At 42.5% G+C, this 20,547-nt stretch overlaps 1 protein-coding gene across 2 annotated transcripts in view; it reads right to left on the reverse strand.

Annotated features, from left to right (window-relative positions):
* grik5 (glutamate receptor, ionotropic, kainate 5) overlaps nt 1–20,547 on the reverse strand; it is a gene marked incomplete at its 3' end in the record, with an annotated part of 295,760 nt that overhangs the window by 119,866 nt on the left and 155,347 nt on the right. For both annotated transcript variants that reach the window (XM_084336069.1, XM_084336068.1), the window contains exons 12-13: nt 19,448–19,561; nt 18,613–18,722 (exon numbers count right to left, since the gene is read on the reverse strand). In XM_084336069.1, the coding sequence (XP_084192195.1) occupies nt 18,613–18,722; nt 19,448–19,561 (224 nt within the window). The remainder of the gene's footprint in view (nt 1–18,612; nt 18,723–19,447; nt 19,562–20,547) is intronic.

Raw genomic sequence — 20,547 nt, forward strand, 5'->3', positions numbered from 1 at the left:
AATCTAAATACTGTAAACAATCCCTTTTATGTAATAAATATTGTAAACTAGTATTCTGTGTGGAAAACCCTGTTATTGTGCGAGTGTTGTCATCTAGAATACCTTTGTACGGTATTGGCCAGTAATGTACAAGTCGGTAGTGATTAATGATATCAGTACTTGATTAATACAGTCAGGGAATTGTACCCCTCAGTTACAGTATCGATACAGGGACGCCAAGTATCGATATTTAATTATTCATAAAAAATTAAAATAAAAGGAAGTTGCATTGTTCATCTCAATACCTGTAATAGTACAGTAGTCCACACACACACACATATGCATTCAGTTAAAAGGTCCCCCTATAGGGGGACCCTGCTTTTCTTTATCATAAATAATCAATAGAGACCGTATTAGATCCCCAATTATCATACCATGGGGTATCATTGGAAAGCCACACTCATTGGCTACAACCCTGTGCAAAGATTTTCGAGATTGCCAAATGATTGACGGAGCTAGAGCCCTGGGAGTCGGGGGTGGTAATGTGTGGTAATGTGTACTTTTGCGTACTTTGGGGCACGCCTCACATATCGGCATGTAACTCGAGAACCGCTGCACGGATTTCGTACCTAAAAGGGCAATCGACAGGCAACAAATAGGGATTTAATTCTATCTACTGTATATATTAAAAGAAATGCACACCAGAGCCACTAGAGATCGGCAAAGAATCATCCACATGTGGGCCCTTGGATGTTAAGAGGTTAATGTTTTTAAATTAAAAATTTTTTTAGCCAAGAGTAAAGACCATAACCATATCAAAAACAGTAGTCAAAGTGTATATTTTAATTTTTACAGATGTTTTATACAATTTATCAGAAATACGAATTTATCGGAAAATGCTAATTATCATAAAACCGCAAGGAAATGACTAAATCCAGATTCCTCTTTCCAATGCCATTGGAAAGAGGAGCATTTTCCCTATCCATAGATGTATGATTTGGCCATAATAAGGTCAAGGTCAAGTTCAAGGTCAAATATGAATTCATAATTAAAATCGATTATCATTAATTACTGTATCTACAAATCCTTCTGTTTAATCATCTTTATTCATTTGCTTAGATTTTTTTTACACATGATCTCAATAAGTAGGTGAATGAGCTTAGTGAGCATTGTCTCGTACCCCGCAGATTTAACATGGTATTATTCACCATCAAAGATGCAAAAATAACAATTACAATTTACTCAGCCTAGTAACAGACATATTTCTGAATATTTTAGAATATTTCTGACACTGGAAATACATACCCTCAGGTCACTAGATGTTCCTAGATACCAAGAGCATGCGAATTGACCTTGCAGAAGTGGAGCAATCTTCCATTTACTTAGGCATGTACCTTTAGGTGAAATATTCCTACAGCTTAACAGGTGAGACAGCACCCCCTGATAGGGGGGGGGGAATATTTGAATAGATATCACTATGAAACTTTCCCAGTTTGTTATGTACATATAAACTAGGAAAGAATATATTGCAAGTTTTCTGAATTGTATGTTTATATATGCAAATGAGGCACTTCCTCCATTAAATATGCACATATTTGCATGTATCGCCAAGACTCGCATCACCAACATGGATAATGCCAGATTCAAAAACTTTGTTTCATTTTGTTGATACATTCAAAACGAAACTTTGTATAGAAGGACTTTGTGGCTATGTCCTCTTATCAGCCCATACATCAGGAAATACTGTCAACTGTCATAAAAAAACGATTTTCGCCTACTTTTGGTATAAAATGTACTATAAACCCGGCTATGAATGATATATATCAACAAACCCTTCTATAGAAAGAAGCATAATATGGATGGGAAGAAATGTGGAAAGTTTGGTGTGTGTAGGTACTAGGGAAATGGAGTTCCAAGACTTTGTGTTTAAGTAAATTGCATAAAAACTAGTTTTTCAGAAAACGACCTCAAAGTTTTGTATTGTAAAATGCCATAAATTTTTACTTGAAACAGCTATTTACAAACACAACACCCAATCAAACCATTAGTAATAGACAACCTAAACACATGCCTGATAACTGAATAACATAATAACATAATAATACTGATGTTATTGAACTGAACAGAACTACACACAGGCTACAAACAAACAGTGTAGTAACAGTGTAGTACCCTCTAATAGGCAAAACAAATATTTGAATAGATATCATATATATATATTATATATGCAAATGAGGCACTTCCCCATTAAATATGTGCACATTTATGTTACGACAGAGACAGGTAGGTTCCAGTTGTGGAGTAATAAGTAGAGGCAGAGAGGGTTGTTAACTCGTTAACAGTGGTTCTCTTTATTTGTAGAACGGTACACCTAGAGTGATAGCAACAGATAGTACACTGACACAGGGCGTCTAGGAGAGAAGATAATAATGATAACAATAATGACAGCAACGTCCAGTGTCTGCGGTACCGCCGTGTACTCTGCAGGAGAATGAGAAGATCCGACAACTGGAAGTAGAGAGACAGGGGTTTAAGTACGACCACATTCCTGACATACCAAGCGTTCCAACGTGACAACCAATCAGGAGACCCAAACAATAAGTGACAAGTGACAGGGAGATAAGTGACAGGGAAGCCCAGTGACAGGTGTCAGAATGGTGGGTGGTTCTCAGGCGGGGCCAGAGAACCCAAGCGTTACACATTTATGGATGCAATCAGGCAAAATGAAGTCAAATAAACAACTAAATGTGTGTTATTGATGTTTTATTGTCACTAGTTTCATAGAAGACGTGTTTAGGAAGCAAAATATAACAACATCGCAATATTAACACTTTGAGTGCCAGTTGCGTTTTGTCGTTAGTTCATGCTGCCAGTTGAGTGCCGGCAACGCTATATAGCGTTTGTTTGTCATATTTATTTTTATTAGCGATTTTAATTCATATTTCATCAATCGAGCCTCACGCTAGTGTTGCAGACTCTCTCTGAGCTCAATTGAAATGTCTCCTTGGGGCGCCTTGTTTGAAGATGTTGGAGAAGAACCTCTGACTCGTCGGCAGGATGCCCTACTATCAGCCACATCGGAGTGTTGCTCCTTGACCAGTAGAAGCCTGCTGTATGTGAGGGATGCGGGCTCGGTGGAGGAAAGTCTGCAGGGGGAACTGCAGGCTTTGTTTCCCGAGCTTATGGCGGTGGCGGCAGTTGCAAACGGCGTGCCGCTGCCGCAGCCACTGCCTGTTCCTGTCCCTGATGATCTGATAGGTAATCTCTGGCAACGTCGCCCGGTGAGATGGGTGGACATTGTCTACCCATTTTTCCCCTCAATGGGCGCCTATGTTCGTCGGGGCCAGGTGGTGTCCCACATCATTGGCCTCACCCCCACCTACGTACAAGTTACGCGGGTGGCGGGTTTGGTCGAAGGTATGAGAGAGGGCGTGCCACGGCTTGATAGGCCGATGGCCGCGCTCCTCTGTCCGGAGGTGGTGTGGGAGCCGTTACGCAAGCCGGTTCCTCAAGGGAAATCGGCGAGGTGGTTGGCTTACTGGAGCGACCAGTCATTTATCGCCGGAACACAATCTCTGGCTGCCGCGTCTAACATCGCGCAGCTGGCAAGATTCATGTCCGGGGTATTGACGGGCGGCATGGAGCTGAGTGATGAACAACATGACCAGCTCACCCAGTCGGCAGGAGCTATCCTGCATCTGACTCGCTGGGAAAGTGCGCGCCCTGGCAACTCTAACCCAGCACCACCTTTGGCTGGAGCAGGCCCATGTGCCGGAGAAGAAGAGGATTCCGCTTCTGACGGCACCCCTCTACGATGCTGGACTGTTCGGGAAGGCCCTGCAGTTGATGACCTCGACGTGCAGAGAAATGCAGGAGGAGCGCTCCGTGCTCCAACCTCATTTTCCCCCTCCCGACATCGCTGGTGGAGTCAGACGGCTGCCACGTCGTCGAGCTTCCTCCGCTGTGGCTGCTGCTGCTACCACCGCCACTGCTGGCCCTTCGAAGAAGGCCAGGAGGAGAGAGGGCGCCGCCGCTGCAGCCGGCCCATCTGCGCCTGGAGGAGACGGTAGGGATCGTCGTGACCAGCCGCCAATTGTCTACCGTCCCTCCGGGGCTCCCCGAGGTGGCAAATCCCGAGCGGCTCGAGGCGGCAGGCGCCGCTAGACCCAGTAACTTTTTTCCCCTGCGGTCCCCTCTGTTTACCCCTCCCCGGCCCTCTCATATACTTTTGTTCAGAAATAAAAAGTCCCCTCTAAAGGGGGACTGTATTTTTTGTTCACCAAACATATGATGAGGTTGCAAAGTGTGAATCTTCACTAGTATGCATTGATAGGAGGGTTACGTTCGTGTTATGAGCTTAAGCAAGGTCTGCTGCCTACACTCGGTTATAGAAAGGTTTTCTACCTCGGCCTGAGACTCCACATGCAGGTAGAGGCTAGTTGTATGGTCTGTTGCTTACACAAGTAATGTTGAGCTACAACACTGTTAGTTGCAGTAATGCTCGTATGAACACGTACCACGGCCCGGCCGTTTCGCTCTCTCTATCAGTGTTTTTCTATGTACAACATGGATGCGGGTGTAGGATTCACACACACACGCGACTTGGTTTTGTTGTAAACCCTGTTCACAGTTATCTGTGGGTAGCGTGCATTGTATTAGCTTGCGCTATTTCATTAGCATTCTACCAAAGGTATCATATGCTAAAGTTGTTGTTGTGTGCAGAGGGGAAGGGCTTGTGAGGGGGTACCAAATAAACCCCTCCTTCCCTCTTCTGATTGGTCAGGGGGGTTTTACTCATCTCCTGTCAGGCCAGTCAGGGCCAAGCCGTTAGGCGACTTGGCAGGGAGGGGGGGGGGGGGAAGGGTTGCCCTGACTCTGCTCCTATTAAACAGGCGTTGAGTGTTGGGTTTCCCCCCGTCATAGCACACGTCACTACGCACGTTGCTGTTGACGATGGCTTCCGTGAGTTAGATCTGTACGTACGATCTATTGTTGTCAAAGTGTCGGGATAGAGCGTAGGACTTACGGGTCCACTACGCTCGATTTATGTGTAACTTGAGTCGGTTGGTCACATGACTCACAGTTACCATGGCTTTTTCATTCTATGACTCACGTGGGAAGGCTCTCTGGGGAATTTCAGTCTAAAATCCTCTGTGGTAGGGGTGACTGGATGTAAAAATGTGAACAGTTTTTACCCTCAGCTGTGTCAAATGGGATTCATGTCAGTTGGTGCTTCCTTCTTTTTAAATAAAAGAGTGTGGAGTATAGGAAGCACCACACCCTTCTTGTCGTTTCTCCCAGGCGCCTTGGGGATTCAATGAAGGGTCTAAATAGCCTATTCATTGATGTGGTTGTGTCCCGACGCATGCATGGTGCTAGCTCGGGGTGTTTCTGTTTAGAATCATGCAGGTAGCTAGTACGCCTTGGTTGCTTGTTGTTAAAACAGCGTTTTTATAAAGCAATTGGGATGGAGGTTTGTCCTCTTCCGAGAACCTGTTACTGGTTCTCGACGGATTCTCGTTCATATCTGGGGGATGATAACGGAATGGATCTGAATATAGGTAGAGGGGTCTCACGCCCTTGGGGTGGGCCACAGAGCGCGGTTCACACCGACCCGTCTGGGTGGCGCCCTCTTTTCATGTTTTAGATCAACACGCATATCTGCCCCTTCTCCTGGAGTAGGCATGTCGGCGTGGTTAGGGCACGGGACTGGTTCTGGTCACGCTGGTCCAGGTCAGTTAACCCGTTTGTCCGCCGGGGATGCAGATCTGCTGTTCTGGTACCCTGAGGGACTTGGGCTTTTTTCAGGGGGAAAAAGGCCGGGTCGGCCCGGGGCGTCACATGGTTAGGCGTTATGGAGACCCTTGTTGGGTACTCTTTTGTACATGGCACTATCATAAGGGGCTGGTTCTCTTCTCCGCACCTCTCTCACGCATGGCGGAGAGAGGGCTGTTGGGGTGGTCTTCTGGAAACCCTGTGTGCTTCCCGAGCCGCCGGGCCCGGTCCGAAGTAAAGTTTCGTTGATACCGTAGACCTGGGATAACCCCTTTTTCTTGAGGGGTTATAGGAACAACCACCGCATATGGTAACGACAGGGTGGTTGATTCCCTGGTGTGTTGGAGCAGTGTCAACTCCCGGGTTGTCCGGTTGAGTGTGCCCCTGCACATTCATGACGTCTGCCAATCATGTCAGCCTTCTCTGCCTTGACCCCTCTGGGTGGTTTTTTTTGATGGAGGCTTCGTCATGGTGATCAACAACGCCAGCATCCGCCCCTTCCGCCGGGAGGGCTGTTTTCAGCTAACTCCTTTGGCGCCTGTCTCGTCCGCAGTGCTCCAGGCTCAGGTTACAGCCTGTTGCCTGGTTTCCCTGGTACGCTGCCTGCTTCCGTTGGTTAACCTTGTGAGTGCTTACGGCCATGCTGACGACATAGAATGAAGGGTTATGTATATAACCCAGTTCTATGAGTTATGGTGCGCTCAGCACCTGGACGCCGCTGCGGCCCTTGATCTCGCTTTGTGGTGAAAGTTTGGGAAGGAGGCGAATAGGTGACCACACACCTGCTTATGAAGGTAAGCGGAAGGGGGTGTGGTCAGACGGATGTTGGGATGTAAAGGTACATGATGGAATTTTTTATTCAGTGCTCGTGCACGAAGTGAAGTACAGTGCAGACAGGTGCTGAGCGTACCATAACTCATAGAACTGGGTTATATACATAACCCTTCGTTTCCTCGCCATCGTACATGTATATTTTCTGTTAGGATCTCTGTTTAACAGTACTGTATATTTGCATATCTTGTATGTCGCAAATGTAACAGTACTGTGTATACCTACCTGTATGTCATGATGTACCCCACTGAAATAAATTAATCCGATTTAATTTGTTTTCTCGTGATAACGCGATAATTATCGTGTTATCACGAGAAAACGGAGCAAATAAAATGTATGAATGTACGGCCTCTTAGGGCTTCCGTAGTTACTGTATCTGGTACTGACTTAACATTTTACTTTGTAAGTAATTTTTTAACTTTGAACCTTCTGTATGAAAAGTGCTATACAAAAGAAATTTAAGTTATTATTATTTACCAGTGACTTCAAATATGCTGCTGGTCTTGGTTTTTAGACAGAATTCAGCAAAATCACAGTGCATTCTCTGATGTGTAGAGCACTCATACAATAAAGTTCAATTGATAACTAAATTATAGATTTTCTTTATTTCTAACAGACGGTTTGCAATTATATCTGCCAAGCCTCCTTAACACTTTGAATGCCCATCGTGAGAATTCTTGTTTTATTTTTTTTATTAGCAATCTGAATTCATATTTCATCAACCAAGTCTACCTGCCCCGCCAGGCGCTCAGATGTGAAAAAGCGCCCCCTATCGTCTCCCAGATGGTAATGCACCATTTTGGATTGGACTCAATGAAAATGGATGAGAAAAAAAAAGTCCGGAATCCACATTTTACTTCTCACACATGTAACCGGAGCCGATCAGATTCATTCTGGACCCTCAGCACAGCGTGTAATATGTGTTTACAGTATACGTGTGGGATCAATAAAAGGATCGATTTTTGGAATGGCGATCAGGAATTGGAATAATCCATTTGGATACCATCTGATCTCAGGTAAGGAATCTATTTTACCAGTCTTAGGATAATCAAACCTGTTTTCACGGAGATATAAGCTTTTCCCCTATAATGTGATATGGCTGTTTGACTGTAAAAGCGATCAGGAACTGAGAGAATCGATTTTCAGCGCGCGGCACCAGCGTGCACACGTACACATATACTATCGATAATCTAGCGTTTATTTGAAACCGATTCATAAATAGGCCGAAAAATGACAACGTTCTAGAATATTACAGTACAGGGCGATTATCATGGAATCTTTTTTCCCCCCGTGAAAACGAGGGCTTTTCAAAATGCTATAAAACGGAAATGAACCGATAAAAAAACAATCCGCTTCAACAATGTTGACTGGAAATGAGTCATTGATAAGCGACGGGCAGATTAGACACATAGCCATAATTTAAAACATAGATTAGGCGATATTAATGCTAACATTGAAGTGGATGGTGGTCATTCAAGCACTAAATGTGCGCCCCCTGCTGGGCACTGAAAGTGTTAATATGACAGACATCAATTATTTTGACATTTGACTTAAGAATTCACAAAGTTTGCAGGAAGTATGTACAGTAGGTTGTCACAAAAGACAATTTCATGTCACATCCATAACGCAGATTGTTTGTCATGTTGCTGTATGATGAAAATTCATTGTTGTAGTCGAGTCACTAAATCTCGAGTCCGAGTCCAAGTCCGAGTGACCAAAGAAGAGCCCGAGTCGAGTCCCCATTACCCTAGTCCGAGTCCAAGTCATCTAGGTTGAGTCTGAGCTGACATACAAATAAAAAAAGGTCTAACGTCACGGTGACCAATTGCAGCCACTCTTATTGTCTGGGACCAAATACGGCCACGCCCCACTCCCAGCAAAAAGTGGGAATCTCTAGAATGGGTTTGGGGCGGCGCTGTATACGGAAGTAGCTCTCAAGGTGACGATTAGACAACACTTTTTTGTTGTCAGTAGATGGCAGCATTGGTTTAAAATGAAAGGCTGAAAATGTTGAGAACTACAACACTGCATTTCCCAAGAGCGTTAGCACAGGTCGCAGGTCACTGGGATGGGTCTATATTCTCCGACGTGATCTGAACAGCGGTAAACTATTACTGCAACCTCGGTATAGCGACCGCGAATGGCCAACTAATTATCTTAACAAAAGTGCGCTGGTAGCATTACATATGTTGTCTAAAGGGGGACATATGGTACAATTTAAGATTCTAATGATAATCGGCATATAAAGGACAAGATAAAGCATCGTTAATTTGTAAGAAACCTCAATGAAAACGGCGCAGGGTGCTATTGTTATGAAAATGTGATAGAATCCTATAAAAATGTGGACGCACTTGGCCTACGTTCCGTTACATTAAACATAAATGACACAGCGGTCACCATTTCAAAGGGAGTTGATTTACTCTGTGACACAATAGCCAAATGACAAATGCCAAATGATTAGGGCCTATTACAAAAATAAATAAATAAATAACTTTATTGATAAATAATAAGTATTTATCAATTAACAAGTCAGAGTCCTCATCTACACCTCCCGAGTCCAAATGCAGTCAATGCTCGAGTCCAAGTCCAAGTCTGAGTCATCAGTGCTCAAGTCTAAGTCGAGTCACGAGTTCCGGCCAGTTTTCATCAACTTCCTGTCATTTAGAAATATGATTTTATAGTGAAAATCATTACCAAAACGTCCGGAAAAACCTCACGGGAGCATTATAGACTGTCATACAAATGTACAAATGCTATAAGGTGGCAAGAAATGCACTATAAACAATACTTTGCGGCGTCGTTTCTTGCGCTAGCTTCTGTTAGCCAGGATTAGCCTTAATTAGCGTGAGCAAGTAAACTAACAGTGAACGTTTTTACATGAAATACAGCCCAAAAACCCTGCTGACAAACGTTTGCTTATTAAATACATTCTATACTATAATAATACAAACGTTTCATTGCCTCTCTGTGACGACAAAGTTGTTTAAATAAGGGGAGAAAAGTAGCTAAAACCAATGTATTTGGATGGGACAGGAAGTACCATTGGCAACCGGAAGTCAGCCGGAAGTGCCTACTTTAAGGTTGTGCAAGTGGAGAATTGAGCCTTCTCAGGCCTTTAGTCCTAGGTTTGCTGGATTCCTTTAATGCTGTGTTTCCTCTATTCATGTTGTGTTTCCCCTTTTTAGCTTGTGTTTAAAAGGTTTATCTTTTCATATGTTTCCCTTAAGGTTCATCCCTTTACATATGTTTTCGTAAGTGTTGATATCTTTACATGTGTTTCCTTTAAGGGTTCATCCCTTTACATATGTTTTTAATAGTGTTAACATCTTTTCAGATGTTTCCATTAAGGGTTGTTCCTTTACATATGTTTTCCTTTTAGATATTCCCTTTACACATGCTTTTATTTATGATGTGAGTTTTATTTTACTAATACTGTGTTCACCAGCCTTGGCCTTATACCAGCTGGCATTCATTAGTAATCACGGGCACTATTTAGACCTGCCCGTTTCTCACACTCATTGTCGCGCCATTGCATTGATTTTCATTGCATTGTTTTGTCATTGTTTTGTTACCACAGTTGTGTTCGGTCACATACTCACCTTGTCACCAGTATTTCCCAGTGAGTCCGTTCCTTCTTAGTCCATATTTCTCCAGCTCTGCTGAGTTTTGTTTTCAGGTTGTACAGTTCGCTTTTGTCAGTAACCGTTTTTGATTTGTAATCATTGTTGCTTGCAACTGTATAGTAAAAGCCTGGTTCATCTTCATCCCGTCGTCTCTGCCTTTTACTCTCTCTGCTCGTGTTCCTGCATTTGGGGTCTCCTCTCCTATTCCCACACCGAACCCTCACAGAATAGCGCGAACAGTTCTGATCCCAGCAGTCATGAAGACAGTAAGAGCGAGTGACGCGCTCCTCTCGATGGAGAGATTCTTCAAGTTGTAAAAGCCTGGCTAGCTGAAGAAGCTAAACTAGCAGACAGGGCTGGACTAGTTGTGAAAGCCTGGCTAGCTGAAGGAGATTTGCACCTCAGCTCTCCCTGCTAGCACAGGTCCTGTAGCCACTGTAGCCAATATAGCTTTTTCGGCTACTTCCTTAGCGTCCCCTGCTAGGACAGCCACTGCTAGTCCTACAGGCCCTAGGCATACTGCACCTTATGTGACACTGTGAATAATGTGAATATTTCTTCAGCTAGTCAGATAGTAAATTATATTGACCATATTGACCAAATTGTTTACACTGCCTGTGTTGTTTTTACTACCTGTACACTGTGTTGTTTTACTACCTGTACCCCCCCCCTCCCCCCCCATGCTGCTATGATGCCTGAATTTCCCCAAGGGGATCAATAAAGGAATATCTTATCTTATCTTATCTTATCTACAGCTAAACCTATGGCTTCCTCAGTTAGGAGACTCAGTGTGGTTCCGGCCCTTAGTACTGGCTTAGCTCCCCCTGCTGCTGCTAGCAAGTCTAGAAAGGCTAGTAAAGCCCTTACAGCTAGCAGGGCTTCTTCAGCTAACCCAGCCTCTACTGCCAGCCTAGCCCCTGTTAGTTTAGCCCCAGGTGCTACGCCCGGTCCGGCTCCCACGCCTGACCCAGCCGCTACGCCCGGTCCGGCTTCTACGCCCGGTCCGGTTTCCTCGTCTGGTCCCGACTCCTCGACTGGTCCCTGCTCCTCGACTGGTTCCGGCTCCTCGTCTGGTCCCGGCTCCTCGTCTGGTCCCGGCTCCTCGCCTGGTCCAGTCCTACGCCGTGGTCTTCGCCGTGGTCTACATCCGCAGAGACCCCCGTCCGGGGTTCTGCACCCTGTCCCGAGGTCTGCACATGGAGTGGTCCCCATCCGGGGTCCTGCTCCGGGGTTGTCATCTTTGCACCTCCGCTCCGGCCCCATGTCCAGTCCCCCTCACCGGGCCTCTGTCCACGTTTCCGGCCCCCATCGTCGGGCCTTTGTCCCCAAATGCAGGAACACGAGCAGAGAGAGTAAAAGGCAGAGACGACGGGATGAAGATGAACGGGCTTTTACTATACAGTTGCAAGCAACAATGATTACAAATCAAAAACGGTTACTGACAAAAGCGAACTGTAGAACCCGAAAACAAAACTCAGCAGGGCTGGAAAAATATGGACTAAGAAGGAACGGACTCACTGGGAAATACTGGTGACAAGGTGAGTACGTGACCGAACACAACGGTGGTAACAAAACAATGACAAAACAATGCAATGAAAATCAATGCAATGGCGCGACAATGAGTGTGAGAAACGGGCAGGTCTAAATAGTGCCTGTGATTACTAATGAATGCCAGCTGGTATAAGGCCACGGCTGGTGAACACAGTATTAGTAAAATAAAACTCACATCATAAATAAAAGCATGTGTAAAGGGAATATCTAAAAGGAAAACATATGTAAAGGAACAACCCTTAATGGAAACATATGAAAAGATGTTAACACTATTAAAAACATATGTAAAGAGATGAACCCTTAAAGGAAACACATGTAAAGATATCAACACTTACGAAAACATATGTAAAGGGTGAACCTTAAGGGAAACATATGAAAAGATAAACCTTTTAAACACAAGCTAAAAAGGGGAAACACAACATGAATAGAGGAAACACAGCATTAAAGGAATCCAGCAAACCTAGGACTAAAGGCCCGAGAAGGCTCAATATCTGGAGCTGCTGCGTTTGGCCACCAGAGGGCGGCATAAAACCACTGTTCATATTGTTCGGGCAGGGTCCCTGGCTGGGACCATGACATAAAGTCCCTGTGTCACACCCATAAAGCTGACATTTACCAATGACAATCTCCGGCAAGAGGCTGAAATGACTCCAGTACCTGCTCAGCACGAAGAGGCTGGTGAAATGCCTTTAGAAATTAAAAGTGATTTGTAATTACGTGGTGGATTAAATTAAAAGATTACAGTGATATGCAGCCTACAATAAGAGTGTTTGATCCATGATGGGAGAAAAAGACTAAAAGGGCTAGATCCACAAAGAATGGATTGCACTGTGCTAGTTGCACCCTTACTTACAATTCATTATGAATTGAAAATGGGGGACCCTGATGTAAACAAGACAAAAGTCTTTCTCTGGTCTGCATCCCCTTCACAATTGTGTGTATTGAGCCGTACTGTATTGTACCCATTCTGCAATCTGTTAATACAATTTTCTTTCAATCAATCAATCTGCACGGTGATTGATTGAATGGAAATTGTATTAACAGTGTTGTGTTTTCTGCTGGGCCGCCATTGGCTGTTACCATCTCCAGAGGTAGACTATTAAATTCTAATAAAAACAATAAAGATGAAGAAATAACAAATGATAGTATCATGTCTGTGCCTATTGTCGATTTCTCACTATATTTTATAGATGTCAAATGAAGCAATGCATGGAAAGGTACAATAGGAGCAGCTGTTGTTGTGACAGAATGTATTACAGAACTGAAGAGAAGATTAACAGACGATCTATCGGTATGCAGGGGAGATGGTTGCCCTCTGTATTACAATGGGCAGACAATATTAATATTGATTTCAGCCAAAAGCCAGACGAGGACAAATACAAATGAAGGGGCAAAGTGAGTGGGATAAAGAATTGAGGAATGAACATCTATATTATATCTATATCTATCAAACCACCCTGCTTCTATGTGTAACTGTTTTAACTTGTTTTCTTCATCTGTGTTTGTCTTGTTCATTTTAACTTGTCTGTACACTTTGTAAATAGTAAATGAGGTATAGGGTAACCGCAGTGGTTCTTTGAGTCTTAAATAAAGGTTTGAATGAATGCATATGGTGTTCAAAAATAGGTGGGGGGGACACACATTTTACAAAATAGGAATGAATTATTACCAGCAAGAGAATGGGTCACACATTAAATAATTCACTATTCATTATAAAGAAATGTGGGGTGTGGATATTGCCAAAATACAAACAAAATATCAAATACAGGATTAAACAGATTAAGGGCAACATTGTACTGTACAAATTAATATGAAAGAAATATTTGGAAAGCCATCAGGAGATGAGTGCCTTAATTAATTATTTCAGTTCCTAAGATCAACAAGATTAATAGATAATTTTTATTACTTTTGTTTTGTTTTATTTTTGGTCCTTTGAAGAACACATCAGAAAAGTGTGCAGCAGGGTAACAATGTCAACCGCGAGGGCAGCAAAGGCTTCATTAGCAGTATTTCATGACTCTTTAAATGTAGAATCTGTGATCCCATCAGCAGCCTCTAGGCAAAGGTGCCTGTTTTGGTATTGTACTAATTGTTTATATTTTTTATTTTGGTCTGACGTGTGGTTTGAATGGGGATAGGGGAGTGGTTGCTATTGCTGAGCACACCTCAGGTTCTACAGTATAATAAGTTATTATACAGCTATATTATGGTGTATAATGTTAATATATATTAACATTATACACCATAATATAGCTGTATAGCTTTAAAGATAATGTGAACCGAAATGACACCCAATGCGCTATCAGATCACTGCTACTTAATCCTGAAAGCAACATTTGGTACACTATCTTCCCGGGCCCCAAGATGGCGTTTTAATTCTATGCTGCTTAACAACAATGAATTCATTACACAAATTAAAGAAACTCTCACAATATTCCTACGGGATAATGCTAACTCGGTGCAAGATCCCAGAATATTATGGATGTCGGTAAAGACTATGATCAAGGATTTCTCGGATAGATTTTCCTCCATATTGCGCAAAAATCAAAACACAAAACTATCTGAAATGGAAACGCTTTACTCAACGCTTTTTAATTCCTTAAAATACAACAACTCTACTAGACTAGAAAACCAAGTTAACATTCTAAAGACAGAGATCAAAGCAATATACAGACAAAAATCGGAATTGCAAATACGCAGCACAAGACAACAGCAGTACTTCCAAGGCTCTAAACCTAGTCACCTATTAGCCATGCGACTAAGAATTAATGCAAAATTTGCAGATATAACTGCCATTAGGAAACAACAAGCTCTAGTAACAGAACCCAAAATAATAAACGATACATTCAAAGAATTCTACTCCGATTTATATAATTCAGAAACGACCTTTGATCAAGACAAATTAGACACATATCTTAATCAAATTACTCTCCCTAAACTTACGGAGGACGACGCTAAACAATTAGAAGTACCGATCACATTAGAAGAACTCAAGAAGGCCATATCCGGAATGAAAAACGGCAAGGCTCCGGGAATTGACGGTATCCCATCAGAAATGTACATTTCTTGCTGGGACATATTTGGACCCTTATTACTAAATATGATCTTATACTCAGTCAAAGAGGGAAGCTTCCATAAACACCAAAATATCGCACTCATTTCAGTTCTTCACAAAAAAGACAAAGACCCCACTGAGTGCGGTAGTTACCGTCCTTTAAGCCTCCTCGGAACCGATGTCAAACTGTACTCTAAGATATTAGCCATCAGATTGCAAAAGCATATGACGTCTTTAGTTCATCCGGACCAAACAGGCTTCATAAAAGGTCGCCTGATCAATGATAACGTACTAGATGCAGACAAAGAGGACACCACACCTAAGGCGATACTATCCCTGGATGCTATGAAAGCATTTGACAGGTTGGAATGGTCGTTTCTATGGGCAGTATTAGAAAGGATGGGGTTAGGAAAAGGATTCATTGATATGATTAAAGTACTATACAAGGACCCATCGGCCAGGATTACAACAGGCACATTCATCTCCGATATCTTTCCGGTATCACGCTCAGCCAGACAGGGTTGCCCTCTTAGTCCCGGACTATTCGATCTATCATTAGAACCTTTAGCACAATTTATAAGACAATCCCAACACATAGAACCAATAGTAATCAAGGGCACACATCATAAAATTTGTTTATATGCGGACGACGTAATATTGTTCATGCAAAACCCCAACAACACATTGCCGCATATACTCAAGTTGATAGAAAACTTTGGTGATTTATCGGGATTTAAAATAAATTGGCCTAAGTCGGCTTTTCTTCCTCTTAACACCAGTGCAAAAAAAGACACAACCCTCCCAGGTGCGATACCCATGGTCAAACATTTCAGATGCTTGGGTGTGGAAATATTTCCCACCATAAGACAAACGGTGAAGCACAATTACACAAAAATACAGAACAAAATCAAAGACGACCTGGACAGGTGGGCAAAACTTAAAAACTCAGTACAGGCAAGGGTATCAATAGTTAAGATGGATGTATTACCAAGAATCAATTTCTTCAGCTCAATGCTTCCGTTACCTCCTCCAGAGGGCTACTGGAAAAGATTACAAACCTCCACATACAAATTTATTTGGAATAACAAACCACCTCGCATAAAAAGATCCACCGCACAGAGAAATAAAGCAGACGGTGGCATGGCAGTCCCAGATTTTTTACAATATTTTAAGGCCTTCACATTAAGACCATTGAAGATATGGTTTGACCCCCAGGCTTTGGTATCTTGGAGAGAATTAGAAGAAAACATGGTAGCCCCACAGAGACTGAAAGACATAGCACACACTAAACTTTCAATCAAGCATTGTGAGCGAGAATTTGGCCCAATAATTACCCATGCAATCAGAACATGGCGGGAAACACAAAAGAAATATCCTAACCCTCAAGAATGGCATAATCACACAATGCACTCTTAATGGGAAAACGACCTATAAGATTCCCTATATGGGAAGAGAAAGGCATACACTCATTAGGGGATATTTTTAATAACAAGGGCCTCTGTAGTTATGTCGAAATATGCATAAAGTTTAACCTCACCGAGTCCACATGGCTTTTTTACATACAGTTACGACTTTGTATGAGATCTCACGGTGTTCCATTACTCATACCAATTGAACACCACAGATACCACAAATTTTTCTATGAAAGAGATACATTGGGAGGTTTTGTATCAGGTTTTTATTATCAATTACTAACGTCCTCGTATGAAACCCTTCAACTAGACACTGTCTGGAGGAGGGATATACCAGACCTGGAATATGACTTTGATTGGCAAGGAGCCTGGGCAAATGTCCGACTTACATCAAGGAACCCGGATCATCAACAAATCAATCTGAACTATATTCACAGGACATACTTGACTCCTATAAGGCTGTGCAAAATGGGGCTTATACAAGACTCCAAATGCTCCCAATGTACAAATGGGGACGAAGGAACATTTATGCACATGTATTGGGACTGCCCACCAGTTAAGGCATTCTGGAAAGATGTATCCCAACAATTATCAATACTCGTATTTTGGAATATACCTGTACACCCCGCGGTATTACTATTGAATGATGTTTTTGAGTTTGCAGTGAATCCACAACTAAAAAGATTGGTTTTATCGGGTATCACAGTAGCTAAAAAACTGATCGCATCACGTTGGTTTCAACCGGAAAAAATGTGCCGAAAAGTGTGGTTTCTTACATATCTCGATGTGATATATCAAGAAATATCTACAGCAAGAATTCTGGGGCTCAATGAATCCAAAATGTCAATGTGGTTAGAAGTGGTGGAGAGAATAAAAGCTAGCTTATAATGGTAGTGTCTGGTTAGGAGTGAGGGATAATGGAGGTACTATCCAAGAGGGGGTCCGGGAGGGGGGGGTTTGAGCTGGAGCATATGTGTGTAGGGTTTTAGAAAATAGGTATTAGGGGTATATTATATACTAACATTTATATAATTGTAATTTTGCTGGATATACACTGTATACGGTTAAAATGTTATTATAGACTATTTTTGTTTTATCCTGTTTCTGTACTTGCATATATTTTAACCACCTTTACTGAAAGTTTCATTATGCATTGTGTGTTGAGTACTGACTTTTAATAATTTTTTGTTTTGCAATAATAAAAAAAATATAAAAAAAAAAAAAAATAATGTGAACTAGTATTTTTGTAATCATTTATTTAACTAAATATCGATAGATAACTTATTATTATATTATATGATATTGTAAGGAAGGGGCAAGATCATTCTGTCCCTTCTCGAACAAAACCATTGTCTTGAGCTATGCTGATTATTGTATTTTATTTGTATTTTATTTTATTTAGTTTTTCTTTTATTTCGTTTTAGCAATTTTTTGTTATTACAAATTTGTGTGTTAGTTTTATGGTTGAAATGTTCGAGATAAATAAAGATCAAATCAAATCAAATCAAAGATTTAAACAAATACCAAGTGGGTTTCTTTAGCCTAGAGGTCAAATAACACATAGGCATAACATATGCCTTTAACAATACATTATACAAACATTATATAAATTGACTGCATGCCTTGCATGCAAAACCATTTTGGTAAAGTAACTACAGTAGTACTTGTAATGTACGAGTTATAGATAAATGTAGTCAAGTAAAAAGTATGATATTTCCTTTGAAATGAAGTGGAGAAAAATAAAAAGTCCCCTAAAATAGAAGAACTCAAGTACTAAAAATACATTTGACCCGATGTCTACCACATCATTACACTGCGCAGGAAAAACAAAAGGGGTATTGTGTAATCTCTATTGTTTGTGTGTGTTTGACCATCACAGTGATTAATCGCTCATATCTTATCCAACTCTGATCAAACTTGGCAAAACAGCTGCCTGACAACAAGCCAAGCACCTGCACTATAAAATATGTTTCAAACCAGTAAAAAATGTACAGCTCATACCAAGGTCAACGTTTTAGACGTTGCCGTGTCTTGGAAGAGGAGACGGCAACCGGCAAGCTTTCAAATGAGGGATGCTAGGTGGGGTCCCGAGCCTGGTCTCTAGGCTACAAGATATCATAACATCTACTTGGTTATTAAATATTCATGACTGTAGGACTGGTTCACAGGTCGACGGCTGCTCTCTGAGTGCTAATCCTACTTGCATTTATAGCCAATCATTCATCCTATACATTGAAACAGAATAAGGGAGGTCGTAAAAATGTGGAATTATTACTCATTATGTAAAATGTGTTTTTGAGTAAGCTCAATGACAACAGGGCGCAGGGACGACACAAACAGCAGACTGCCAGTATGGTGCTGCCTGTACGTGACGTGGCGTACTGACCTTGCAGCCAGAAAAAGCACACAGCTGACGGCCAAGTAAGCCAGCAGCATAAAGAGCCACACAGCTGGAGAGAAGGGATCCAGGAAGGAGAAATAGCCCGGCTTCCTCCCCTGGCGGAAGAGGGAAAGAGAGAGAGAGAGAGAGAGAGAGAGAGAGAGAGAGAGAGAGAGAGAGAGAGAGAGAGAGAGAGAGAGAGAGAGAGAGAGAGAGAGAGAGAGAGAGAGAGAGAGAGAGAGAGAGAGAGAGAGAGAGAGAGAGAGAGAGAGAGAGAGAGAGAGAGAGAGAGAGAGAGAGAGAGAGAGAGAGAGAGAGAGAGAGAGAGAGAGAGAGAGAGAGAGAGAGAGAGAGAGAGAGAGAGAGAGAGAGAGAGAGAGAGAGAGAGAGAGAGAGGAGAGGGTGGACAGATGGGCAGATGAATCAGTACAGTGCCTATCATCACAGCAGTCATGTAAGTCACCTTTACACCACAGGGGGGCAGCATCCTTCACTGCATTTGACAGATGCTGTAGGTTTGCATTGCATTGATACAGTGATGCTACAATGCACTCCTGTTTCACAATGCCACTGCTGATCTACTAGATAACCGCATTATATCAATATAAATCAGCTAGTATTTCCCAGTTTACACTCCTCTCCTCTTTGCTGCGAGTTTGACTCCATCTACAAATTACCATAGACATATACATACCTAGCACTAGCACATATTGAGAATATGAGGCCTTCATGAGCTCCATCTAGCCAATATGCCAAATGGTTGATATTAAGCTCCAATCCCCACGGCAGATCCAGGATCAGCTATAGTGTGCTAACCCTCTAACCCTGGCTCGCCCCTCACCAGATGAACTCTGTACAGGATGCTGATTCCCAGGGTCATGAAGGGCTTTGAGAAGTCAATAACCTTCTCTCTCTCTGACGTAATGGTGAAGCCCGCCACTGCCAGGTCTGCTTTCTGCAGGTTTGAGAGGAGAGAGAGGGAGGTGGGAGAGGAGAGGAGAGGAGAGGAGAGGAGAGGAGAGGAGAGGAGAGGAGAGGAGAGGAGAGGAGAGGAGAGGAGAGGAGAGAGAGGGAGGTGGGAGAGGAGAGGAGAGACACAGAGAGAAAGGAAAAGTGGGATGTTAGATACAAAGAGCTTGTGAAAATAGAGATTAACTCAGTGTCATGTTAGTGAGATTGTTAGATAAGAGAAGCCATTTGGTAAAATGCTTGTATTCCACCCATGGAAGAAGGGAAATTCATATAATCCGGATCACATAGAAAATGAGAGAGAAAAATGTGTGTATACACACACACACACACACACACACACACACACACACGGTTACTTAGGCCAAAATTGAGGACATTGCCTTAACTTAAACTGACCACTAACAAAAATAATTTGCTCCTTTTCCCAATTGGGGGAAAAAGGTTTTTTTTTTTTTGCCCCTTATTGGAAAAGCTTTCCAGTCAACTTGTCATTTGAAATTTGTCCCCAGTTTTATAGTTAAGTCAAGAACTCACTCCCTCTCTCTCTCTCCCTCTCTCCCTCTCTCTCTGTGCGCATGCGTGTGTTGCGGAGTGAGTTGTTGGAGCGAGGCAGGTTTGACTGAGCGGTTTGCGTGAGTTAAAACTTTCTGAAAGTTATTTCTATCTTCTATCTGTGTGTCTATTATATATACGTTTTGTTTGTCGTTTGTCAGTGTTGTTAGTTTAGTGTTTGGTGTGTTTTGGAGCGAGTAGCAGCCACCAGTTCTGCTGGTCGGCATGCCGCCTGCAGCTATGGGTTTGGAGCGTCTGAGGGCAGACACGCTGTAAAGCTCTCTCCGGGACTAAATTGCACCGTGGAGGAGTGCAGTTTGGCAGTCAGGGCTATTGTGGGTCATGACAGTGTGAAATCTGCATCGTGGATGAACAATGCAGTTGTAATTTTTTTGGATTGTGTAGATACATTTAATT

The sequence above is a fragment of the Notolepis coatsorum genome, assembly GCF_963971535.1.
Source record: "Notolepis coatsorum genome assembly, chromosome: 19".
NCBI lineage: Eukaryota > Metazoa > Chordata > Actinopteri > Aulopiformes > Paralepididae > Notolepis > Notolepis coatsorum.